This window comes from Uloborus diversus, chromosome 8 (assembly GCF_026930045.1).
Source record: "Uloborus diversus isolate 005 chromosome 8, Udiv.v.3.1, whole genome shotgun sequence".
In the NCBI taxonomy this organism is placed as follows: domain Eukaryota; kingdom Metazoa; phylum Arthropoda; class Arachnida; order Araneae; family Uloboridae; genus Uloborus; species Uloborus diversus.
In genome coordinates this window covers 1,794,850-1,807,726 of record NC_072738.1, presented here as the reverse complement: position 1 = coordinate 1,807,726, position 12,877 = coordinate 1,794,850, and the positions used below count along the sequence as shown (strand labels likewise).

Sequence of the window (12,877 nt, the reverse complement as noted above, 5' to 3'; positions counted from 1 at the left end):
AAAGTTATGTGTGGTCATACATTAAAAAATATATATATATATATATACGTGTCGACTTGAGAACCTCCTCCGTTTTTTCGTCGGTTAAAAATAGTATGTCACCATCACTAAACTTCGCCCTATTTTTTCATACAAATCCTGAATATAAAAAATGTTTGACGACTGGCACTGAAAACTAACCCTAATCACAAGTACCAGAGATTGAGAGGTCTACACTGCCGTGTGCAGGTAAAGGGCTATAACTGCAATTTTATCTTTTTTTTTTTTGTTGCATTTTGTCATCATTGTTTGTACGTTAGCTTTGTTGTACAAACTAACTTATTTGATTTCCGCTAAAAAAAAATATAGTTCCAACATTTCCCAGTTGATAGTACTGAATCCAGCGCACAATTCTTCAAATATCTCGAAAACTCATTTCTGCAGATACTGTCGTTTACCTGCTCAAGACAGTACACACGAGAGACATACAAGTCTGCATCTCATTCATCGTGAGGTTTTTTTTTTTTTTTTTTTGTTATACCCAATTCAGCATCAAAAAATCTTAGAGTGAACTACTAATCGCCCCCCTTTCCCCACCCTTAGGGTAGGATTTTTTCTCTCAAATTTATATAGGAACAACTTCAGGCTATACCCTTTCCAATAAAAAAAAGAATATTCTAAATCGGACTATTCTGTAAAAAGTTATGTGTGGTCATATATAAAAAAATCTGTGAGTGAACAACAAATCTCCCCCTTTTCCCACCCTTAGGTTAGGAATTTTTTCTCCAAATTTTTATGAGACCAACTTCAGGGTATAACCTTTCCAATAAAAAAAGAATTATCAAAATCGAACTATTTTGTAAAAAGTTATGTGTGGTCATACATTAAAAATCTGTGAGTGAACAACAAATCAACCCCCTTTTCCCACCCTTAGGGTAGGAATTTTTTTTCAAAATTTTTATGGGACCACCTTCGGGGTATACCCTGTCCAATAAAAAAAGAGTTATCAAAATCAGACTGTTCTGTAAAAAGTTATGCGTGGTCATACATTAAAAAAAAAAAAAAATATACGTGTCGAATTGAGAACCTCCTCCGTTTTTTCGTCGGTTAAAAATGAGAAAATGTTCGAACATAAATGTCATACAAAAATCGTTTTTTGCCAGAATGGTCTTTTAAATGTGTTTTTAAATGTGAAGCGTGGGTAAAGCTCTTTGAGCAATGCTCACAATATGGTTTCTCGTCCATATGGACCCTCAATCCTAACTTGATTAGATTTTTTCGCTGGTGTGAAGTTCCTTATGTTTCTTTAAGTGTGAAGATTGAGAAAATGTTTTTGAACAAATGTCACATGAAAACAGTTTTTCGTGCGTATGGACATTAACATGTCTCTTCAAATCTGAAGCCGTAAAAAATGCCTTCAAACAATATTCGCACGAATAGGGCTTCTCGCCGGTATGAATTCTTTTATGAATCTTTAAGCTTGAAGAACGAGAAAATGTGCTTGAACAAATGTCACACGAAAAACGATTTTTGTCAGAATGGTCTTTCAAATGTGTTTTTAAATATGAGGCGTGGGTGAAGCTCTCTGAACAGTGCTTACAAGCATATGGTTTCTCGCCGGTGTGGATCCTCAAATGTGTTCTCAAACTCGAAAGGTTGGAATATGCGATTGGACAATGTTCACAGGCGTACGGTTTCTCGCCAGTATGGACCCTTGAATGAGGTTTTAAATCATAACAGTTTGAAAACGTTTTTGAGCAGTGCTCACATGCAAATGGTTTCTCGCCAGTATGGATTCTCAAATGTCTTTTAAAATGTGCAGGGTCAGCAAAAGCCTTTGAACACAGATCACAAGAGTACGGTCTCTCGCCGGTGTGGATCCTCAAATGTGTTCTTAAACCCGAATCTCTGGAAAATGATATTGAACAATATTCACAGACATATGGCTTTTCTCCAGTATGAACTCTCTGATGTGTCTTTAAATCTGAAGCTTGAGGAAAAGCCTTTGAACACAGATCACAAGAATACGGTTTCTCGCCTGTATGGACTCTCCAATGAGCTTTCAAATGTGAAGCTTCTGAAAATGCCTTTGAGCAATGCTCGCATGCAAATGGTTTCACGCCAGAATGAATTTTCAAATGGCTTTTCAAACTTGAAGCGTGGAAATATTTCCTTGAACACTGTTCACAGACATACGGGTTTTCGCCAGAATGGACTCTCAAATGCGTTTTTAAGTTGTAAGGTTTAGAAAATGCCCTTGTGCAATGTTCACACACATGTCGCTTATCAACTTCATGGACCTCCGAACGGTGTTCCATAGGTGAAAAGTCTGCGAGTGCGTTCACAACGGGTTCACAAGACTTTGTCCTCAAATCTTCCTTCAATTTTTAAACGCTTGAGAAATTCTTGAGAAGCCACACGCATAAGTAAGAATTTTCATGCTTGCTGGTATAAGAATTGATACAGTAACCACTTAAAAAGGACGGCTTTTCCAACTGCAGTTCATTAATTAAACTTCAAAACGGTATTTGAAAAATAAAAACATGACATTGTTTTACTAGCTTCTCTTTTTTATGACATAAATTTAAATCCAGAAGCCAAGTTTAAAGCGAAGTTCAAATCCCTCGTACAACGTTCAGTTGCTTTATTATGCACACTGCCGTCCAAACAAAATGGGGGAAAAAAAAAACGTAGTTCATGGTACTGATGATTACACAAAGTACGGTGCAATGCTTTAGATAAAATGAGAATTGTGGTGTTAAACATGAACTTCGTCTACTTCTGACAGCGTCTTTTTTATTATGGTTTTCCTGCCTGGCAATGTCTTTGTTTACATAAACCGTAAAGAAAGAATAACACTGTATGCTACAGATGAAACGAGTTATTTAAAATTTATCTATTTCGTCTACTTCACCTCGGTTCATTAACAAGGAACTAAGTGAGACACGCGTTAAACAAGAAAACTGATGTTGGTCATTATAATTCTGTTTTCTGTTTGTTATCAGAAAATTTTCTCTCAACTCTGTTTAACATTTACACGTTCATACTAAATAAGGATTTTTTTTCTTTCCCAATGACATTAAGATCCATAGATGATCGCTTGAGGGAGAATGACTACTACAAAAATTTGAGACATTCATCGGCGATATAACGAGAAGTCAGTCTAGACTTACTACAGTGTACACTCTTGAATAAGCTTCTTCACACAATTACTTGGATAACAATTCTCAACTTAAAATACATATGTAGGCCTGCAGTAAAAGCAAGTATTTCAAAGCGTCTGGCATCATGCTGGTTCAAATCAAACACAATACTTTCAAAGTTAATGCTGAAAAGAAATGAAAATAATTAGAGTCAAGTGACAAATAAGTTTATGCGCAAAGAAAACAAAATATTTGAAATCATGTGAAAAAAAAAGCAAATTAAAAAAAAAGTAAAATAAATCTAATTACAGACGTACACACAAATTTCTCATTCATATTTATATTAACTCTCACTGAAATATATAATATTCCTTAATGGGATTTGTTGTACTGCACGTGTAGTGCATCCTGGGAGAAATTTTAATGGAAGTAAACGAAGAGTTGCTAGTTGGCATCAACATATGCCACTTTCAGAAATTACTTGTTTGGATTGGCGATTCTATTCATGAATATTTCGCTTAACTGATTGGCGCTTTTTTCAATCACCCCAACGCCAAGTAGAAACTGGTATCACCAAGTGGCACATTACTTTGTTTACATTCACTACCACTTCTCGCTGCATGCCTTAAATTACAGCAAGTACTGCGAGCAAACTCGGTATACACGCACACGTATTTCAATGCTTTACGAAACTCAGCGTCAGCCGATCTACTTCTTATGGTTGTGATAAAAAGTTGATTGTAGTGGATGGATATTGGGTATCCTCTTTATAAGATTCTAAATGAATTATGGCTGTTTAATCATGATACCTTCAAGCTTCTGGATCAAACATCCAGACATCACCGAGAATAAAAGGAAAAAAAAAAAAACACAGAAACTTTATCAAAGAAACGTTTTATTATTCGGTCTCATCAAGAATCTCGACTTAAAGAATAGCTCAAATGTCCAAAAGGAGTAGGGTGCCTTGGGACACTACTAATTTTTGAGAATCTATTTTTAGCAGCCAAGGCCGTATCCAGGAATTTTTTCGGGAGGGGCCCGAATTCGCACATTCCCCAACACACATAGACCATCCCCCCCCCCCCTATTCGTAAGTTTTTCTTTAAAACTGATACAGCTGTCATGTTTTTGTCCCGTTTTTTGAATGCTCCCGCTGTTTTTATTTTTACCATAATTTCTTATTTCTTATTTACCTTTGTAGTGGTGAAGATGTAGTGGACTGGCTATTTAAGTGGGACATAAAATATACATTATTTCAGGGGCTCCCTCGGGAAATTTAAAAAAAAATTGTTATAAAAATTAGTACTTTGAGGCCTTGTATGGGGGTAATTGAACCTACAAAAATCTGAAGAAAAATAGAAAAACAAAAACCTTTTAAAAGTTATACATTCTTTTGCAAATCAAGACGATCAATCAAAATGAAAATTGCTTGTTTGACAAATTGTTGACATTAATCGAAAAATAGGAAAAACGAGGGAGGAGAAAAGAGAAGCACATCGTTACTTGCTCATATCGGATTTTAGGGTAGTTTGTTTTTAATCATTTCAACCATCATCCCTCTGCCCCCTATTGCATCAAATGCTTTATAGTAAAAATCGCACAAAATGGTTTAGAAGAAATGATGTAGCCATTCGGAAAGTTCATACTTTATTTTCTTGATAAGAGACAACATTGAAGTACTTTTCAAGGAATTTCAGAAACTTAAATAATTTTCGAAGACTCTAGAACAGTTGAAATTATTTAAAGCACTTTATTTGCATTTTCCAGATGTTGATTGCACAGTCTTACAAAATGATTATAACTCTGTAAGACACATTTGGTTTAAGTTAAAAACAAATGTAATGAAATATTTCTCAAAACAAACATTTTGCTTTTCAATCACAAGGAGCAGATAATAAAATAGGGCATAGTAAGTGTTATATTTTTTTTCTCATGCTTAAGATATTAACAGTATGCAGTAGAAATAAGATAAAAACAAGCGTTGACAAAAGAACTTCCACAATACTGAATTCGGTATTAAATAAATGGCAAGACATGAAACATATCAGTCACAAAAATTTATCTTGAAAAATACGCTACAAAAACGCAAGAATCAGGATTTTTGCATTTGTTACGCAGGATGTATCAAGGAGCTGAATTTGGCACGTCTTGAATCGGAAACTAGGGGCCCCCGGCCCTTGGAGAGTCCTCCGTGAAAGTTTTATAATAGTTTTTTTTTGGGGGGGGAGGGGAGGGCACGCCTACCAAACTGACCCGGGGCCTGTCTTGGCCCTGAATTGAATTGGAAAAGAAAGCAGGAAATCTTAAAATGCGTCTAAATTTCAAGTGTGCTTTACAGCTAATGAGAACTAGAATTGCTTTTTCTGCGTTTCCTCAAATAGTTTACTCGTTTAATAGCTACAAAATTCAGATAAAACTTTGTTATTTTCCCTTTCTGACATTAGAAAGTAAGAAAAAAACGTTCTTCTATTTTACATTGCAAAACATTTTGGGCTTCGGGGGGTGGGGGGCGATACGGTCTTGTTAGCAGTCATGTTTTTGTAATCCCTAATACTAACCTTCACCAATAAATGGTGCCATAGTAACAATCAGCATCAAATGAGTAAAATTGACGATTTTGTGAGAGAAGGAAAATTTCTTGACTTCAAAGTAAATATTTTCTTTATTTTTATTTCATTTTCTGCCTTTGTATTTCTAAAACTAATCAAATGGATTTTATTTCATTATAAAAGAGAAGTACTTTAAATATTTTTGTTATTTGAAACTGATGATAGTGCATCTAGATTGACCACTATTTTGGTTTTCTTAAGAAGCCACGTGGTGATTGTACCTCGGGACAGTCAAACATATTGTACCTTAGGACACGTCCAAAGGTGCAACATATGCATGGATCTTAATAATTAAGATATGATTAGGAACATGGAAAAATGTTCTAATCTGATGTAGTCTTTTAAACACATTTAATGTTAGATAATAATCCATCAATATTTTTGATCGTTATGTTATATAATTAAATTATCTAGTATTAAATGTTATTCTTTTCAGTCTAATGGCCACAATGAAAATGTAGTTCCATCAAGAATTGATAAATATAGAATTCAACATCGTGGAAATGGCTGCTTAGAACTACGTAATTTGCATTAATTTTTGACGTTTAGTAATGCTTCTTGAATTCTCATTTTTTCTACGTGAGCCAGAATATCCAGAAGACTTTAAAAATTAATTTTAAAAGAATTAAACAAAAAAAATCAAAACATACAAAGATTACTAGGCTTATTTGCATTTTCTACGCTACGGCATGCGTTTGTTTTACCTTTCTCATCCACCATTAGAAGGTGGCTGTAGTGCCCCCTATAGTTTGTTGGAGTTACGAATATTCAGATTCAAGTTTTTTAATCATTTTTTCAAGCAGCAACCCTCAGAAAAAATGCAATGTAGAAGTACAGTGAACATTACTAACGTAGGTTTACATTTTGGGAAGATATTCCGCGACTATAAGTTGAACTCCAGATAAACAAAAGGAATTTTCTCATGGAAAGGGCAGTGATTGGGAGCACAAAATCTTGAATTGAAAATGAAAAAAAAAAAGAATGTTTGACATCTTGAATTGAGATTATACTTTTCGCAATCACGAGTATGTGTGTATGTGTAGGCGTGCTTGCACGTATGTTTGCATGGGCAGTGTAGGGCATGCGTGTATAGGAAGGACATCAACGCCACCGGAGCAGCATCGGGGAGTTGGTCGACAGTGGGACTACAGAGGGAGAAGGGGGCAAAAATAAAATCAAAGGACGGACAGCTAAAATGGCCCAGTGAGAGCAACAAGCATATCATGATTGCTCAAAAAAAGTTTTTATATTTTTTTAAAGGGGAGGGAGAGATGTAGGACAAAACTAAATGATTAAATTAATAATACAATAGAAGACCGATATAACGCACACCTTGGGACCACAGCTTTTTCATTATATAGGTTTTGGCGTTATATAGGTCATTTCACAAATTTTGAAACTAATATTCAGAATATATATATATTAGCACTTCAGAATTAGTTCTATCTGCAATGAGTATTAAAACACTAATTATACAACTAATCATTCACAAATAAATATGCTTGACAATTGAAAGAAAGTGAATTATCCTGCACTTCTGCCAACTTCATAGTTTGCATAACAGCTGCATTTTCAAGAACCATCTGATATTTTCTCTTTACTGTGAATATTGATTTTCATTTAAAAGCTTTGAATTAAACTGGAAACATGAAAAACTGTTTCAAAATTTAATTTTCCTAATAATTTTTATGTTAGCAAGGCAAAACAAAGGGATTTTTTAAACTTAAAAACCAATTGTTTACTTCGGAAAAGTTGTGCGGTTTATAAAGAATTGCGTTATATAGGTCGGCGTTATGAAGGTATTCTACTGTAGCATACGGCTTGAGCCGTATTCAATTACATCTCGGCCATGACATCTCAGCACAATATTTCATTATTTGCTCTTAAGCAAATTTCAATTTTCACCTAACCCCTTCTTCCAAATTGAGAAATTGGATTTTTGAAACTTCTCACAGAACATTGATTGCATCTTGTAATATGGGACACTATTAGAAATAACATTTGATGATTTCAGACTGCGGACCTGAAGGAAATCTTTGAAAAACACGCTCAACATTCCCGTACACGGGCAAAATTTAGCACTTTTTAATGTCAAATATTAACAGCAATGCTAAAAATAAAATCAGGATCAGGTGTGGTAAAATGAAGTCTTAAAAAAAACAAGGCAGTAATTCCCATTCTTATTGTTTTATTAGAACAGTTGATTATTTACAGGAAAATTACATCGTAAAAAATACTTTTAATCAAGGTATTTTAATTGGCAGCATTCTCTACGTAAAAAGTGGTAACATTTGTTAATTTATCTATGTTTGCTTAGTGAAACTTAGAAGTTTACTTTAATGCAAAATGTTTTTCATCCAAAGTTTCATCTCTCTCTCTCTCTCTCTCTCTCTCTCTCTCTATATATATATGTACATATATGTATGTGTGTGTATATATATATATATATATGTACATATATGTATGTGTGTATATATATATATATATATATATATATATATATAATAATAAAAGTGAAAAATATTGAAAAGACCACACCAAGAGCCCATAGATGCGCAACGCAGCAAAACTAAAAAGCCAAGTAAATATAAAATTAAGCAATCAGAATTACAAATATTAAACAAATTATAAATAATAAATGATGATAAAAAGGAAAAATACAAACAGCAATTAAGTAGGAATAGATAAAGAGTGAATCCAGAGCTCATCAGTCGTGGAGGATTCATTAATTATGGTCAAAAGACCAAAACTTTAACTATGAACTAGAAGAGAATCTTACTACTCTCTTCTAGATCTCTTCTTGAATCTCTCTACTTAATAGCTGTTTGCATTTTTCCTTTTTATCATCATTTATTATTCATAATTTGTTTAATATTTGAAATTCTGATTGCTTAATTTTATACATACATACATATATATATATATATATATATATATATATATATATATATATATATATATATATATATATATATATATATACACAAGGCTAGACTCACATGCAGTGTTTATCATTTTTAAAGCCCCTCTTTCTTAAGAAACAGATGACATACAAGTTGACCAGAACTTGACTCCTCTAACCATTAGCATCCAGTAAAATAAATACTGCTTTGAGGACTTATAAAACAAAACGAAAATGTATGCACTGTCCTGCTAAGCCCAAAAGTCATACCTGCAGCAAAGTTCAAAATGAGAAATTGCTGCTTTAAGTTTCGCACCTCCATGTATTTGGTTCAGATGCAACTTTTTCAAAAAAGGGGAAAAAAAAAAACTTTTAATATTTCCCATTGATATTTCAATGTACAAATTTATATTTAGGAGAAATAGGTGACATAGAGCCACCAGGTAACCGTAACTTTATTTTCGAAAAAGTGCAGTAACGACTTTCGTACTTAGCACAGCAGTACGAGTAAATACATGTCGTGCTGATGAAAGATATGGTTCTAGCAAGTCGTCAAGAAGAATAGAAATATTAAAAAAGAAAAAATTGATTACAATTTTAGTTCGGTTAATTTAGAAGAGAACCTTATTTACCCTTAATACCTCATTAAATACCCACTGGTAATAGAGGAATACTCTTTCAGAGTATGTTGATGCACTTTAAGTTGAAAGTGAAAGTAATATCCTCTATATGCTTGATGTTCCAGCATTCAAACGTAGAGGACATTACCAATTGCTTGCATTCAAATTGGGTAACAAAACTAGACTTAAAATAATGCTCCGTGATAAGTGTGTTATCTTTTTTTTTCCAATTGATCTTCTTGACTAAAACAATAACTTTGAACAAGATTCACATGAAAACAAAGATTTCTGCCAGCATGGAGTCTATCACATGCTGTTTGAGCATCAAAAACTTTCCTGGAACAAAATTCACACGGATACTATCGTTTCGTTATATCGGATTTTCGAATGTATTTTATATTTGGAGCAGTAGAAAATACCTTTCAACTCTAATCACGTGAAAAAGTTTTTTTTTTTTCTTGTTCCAGTAAGGGATCTTATACAGGGTGCGGCGTATCAACCTACCGTATGTGGAGAGAAGAGAGTGTTGAGTTGTGGTGGGTACGTGGTGGTGAAAGTGGTATCGATGGACAGCAGTATATGTGCCATTTACCGTAGTTGAAACGGTATGGTAAGGTGAAGATCGTCGATTGCTGTTGAGGAGTATATTCTCTACGGTGGTTTTTCGATTACTACTCATCAAGAATGTGGCGATTGGTTCCAATTTGGCCGACGTGATCCTGCTTGGCTTCAAAAACTATTTAGGGTTTTTCGTGCATTCCTATCAGAAAACCGATGGGCAACTTCATGTTGAAAACAATTGGACATTCACAGGATGGATGCTCTCACGTGAGCTTCATTTTTCAGCGTAGTAACGGTCTGAGGAAGGCCAGGAGCTTTTTTTTTCCTCCCTAGGCAATACCTGTGGGCTCTATAGTTTGATACCCAAACATGAATTTTTGTACCTGGAACTGGATCATTTTGACCGAATTGGAACTGTACATGAAATTATTTTTCATCGAAAAATCACTATTGTGAATATGCTCCTCCACAATACATTCCGTTGCAGGGGGAGGGGAGAAGGAACACTTGTTGGCCCGGGCCCGAGCGTCAAGGGGGCACCGAGATTTTCAAAATGAGGGATGGAATATATGTAGAAACGTAGCGGAGGCCCGTGAAAGTCACTTGTAACGGGCGTCCAAAACTTCTGTGCACGCCCCTTCCGATGTACACCGTTCCATGCCATTGCTGCTACTGTAAATGGAACGCATACTCTGCTGCCCATCGATCAACTACTTCGAACCCAATATTCCAGCTGGGACTCACATAGCGTCCTCTCAAATTATGGGAGGTTAATATGCAGCATCCAAAATAGGTTTACGGCAGAAAGTTGTAAAAAATGCTATAAAATATTGCTGACATAAATGTGGATTTTCGTCAAAAAAGTCTGGAATGTATTTTTAGAGTCAAGTTAAGAAAATACATTTAAACAACATCTACATAAAAATAATGTTTCAGCAGTATAAAGCCTCTTATGTTTCCACAAATAGGCAGGGTAATGAAAGGAGGTACTCCAGCAATACGTGCTTTAATACGGTTTTTCGTCAGGATGCGTTAACAAATATGTATTTTAATTTGAAGTGCCGTAAAACGTTTAGCAATATCAATGCTTTAGGAACACTAAATCTTGAATATGGATTTTCGCTGGTATGAAGTTTCTTATGTCTCTTTAAGTTTGAATATAGAGAAAATGTTTTTGAACAAATGTCACAGGAAAATATTTTCCCGCCAGTATGGACATTAACATGTCTCTTCAAGTCTGAAGCCGTTTAAAATGCCTTCGAATAATATTAGCACGAATAGGGCTTTTCGCCGGTATGAATTGTCTTATGAACCTTTAAGCTTGAAGACTGAAAAAATGTGCTTGCACAAATGTCACACGAAACGTTTTTTGGCAGAATGGTCTTTAAAATGTGTTTTTAAATATGAGGCGTGGGGAAGTTCTCTGAACAGTGATCATAAGCATATGGTTTCTCCCTGATATGGAACCACCATCCTAACTTGATTAGGGTTTTTCGCTGGTGTGAAGTTTCTTATGTTTCTTTAAGTGTGAAGATTGAGAAAATGTTTTTGAACAAATGTCACATGAAAACAGTTTTTCTTGAGTATGGATTTTAACATGTCTCTTCAAGTCTGAAGAAGTAAAAAACGCTTTCAAACAATATTCGCACGAATAGGGCTTTTCGCCGGTATGAATTCGTTTATGAATCTTTAAGCTTGAAGACTGAGAAAATGTGCTTAAACAAATGTCACACGAAAAACGATTTTTGCCGGAATGGTCTTTCAAATGTGTTTTTAAATATGAGGCGTGGGTGAAGCTCTCTGAACAATGCTCACAAGCATATGGCTTCTCGCCGGTGTGGATCCTCAAATGTGATCTTAAACTCGAAATGTTGGAATATGCGATTGGACAATGCTTACAGGCATATGGTTTCTCGCCAGTATGGACCCTTGAATGAGCTTTGAAACATGAAGCGTTTGAAAATACCTTTGGGCAATGCTCGCATGCAAATGGTTTCTCGCCAGTATGGATTCTCAAATGTTCTTTAAAATGTGCAGCACTAGCAAAAGCCTTTGAACACAGATAACAAGAATACGGTTTCTCGCCGGTATGAACTCTCCAATGAGTTTTCAAATCTGAAGCGTTTGAAAATGCCTTTGAGCAATGCTCGCATGCAAATGGTTTCTCGCCAGTATGAATTTTCAAATGTTTTCTCAAACTTGAAGCGTAGAAAAATTTCTTTGAACACTGTTCACACACATACGGTTTTTCGCCAGAATGGACTCTCAAATGTGCTTTTAAGATGGAAGCACTAGAAAATGCTCTTGTGCAATGTTCACACACATGTCGTTTACCAGTTTCATGGATCTTCAAACGGTGTTCCATTGGTGAAAAGTGTGCAAGTGCGTTCACAACGGGTCTACAAGACTTTGTCCTCAAATCTTCCTTCAATCTTAAAACGCTTGAGAAATTCTTCAGAAGTCACAAGCATAAATAAGAATGGTCATGCCTTCTACTTCTCACTTACTATGACTCTTTTTTACTATAGATTTTCTGCTTAGCAATGTCTTTGTTTACAAAACTGGAAAGAAAGAATAACACTGTAGGCTAAAACTGCAATGTGTACTTTAAAAATTACCCATTTCGTCTGTTCCATCTCGGTTCATTAACAACAGACTATAAATGAGACACGCATCAACAAGAAAACTGATGTTCGTCGTTAGTATTTTCTTTTCTGTTTGTTAAGATGTCAGAAAATTTTCTCTCAACTGTACATAACATTTATACGTTCAAACTTAATAAGGATTTTCTTTCAATCCCAATGACTTCAGGCTTAATACATGTTTGCCTGAGGAAGGATGACTGCTACAAAAATTGGAGAGATTTTTCGGCGATATAATGAAAGTCAGTCTGGACTTACTACAGTGTACTCTCTTGAAAAAGCTATTTCACACAATTACTTGGATAACATTTCTCAGCTTAAAATACACATGTAGGCGTGCATTAAAAGCAAGTATTTCAAAGCCTCTGACATCATGTTGGTTCAAATCATACACAATGCATTCAAAGTTAATGCTGAAAAG

General features: G+C 34.9%; 1 protein-coding gene across 1 annotated transcript; it reads right to left on the bottom strand.

Annotated features, from left to right (window-relative positions):
* Nucleotides 1–11,297: 11,297 nt before the first annotated feature.
* Nucleotides 11,298–12,179, bottom strand: LOC129227866 (zinc finger protein 271-like). Its single transcript, XM_054862484.1, has one exon. It carries the CDS (start codon nt 12,177–12,179, stop codon nt 11,298–11,300), a length of 882 nt encoding a protein of 293 aa, XP_054718459.1.
* Between the last annotated feature and the right edge of the window lie 698 nt (nt 12,180–12,877).

Coding starts and splice junctions, on each gene's coding strand:
- LOC129227866 (XM_054862484.1), bottom strand. CDS start 12,179: ATGGAACACCGTTTGAAGATCCATGAAACTGGTAAACGACATGTGTGT.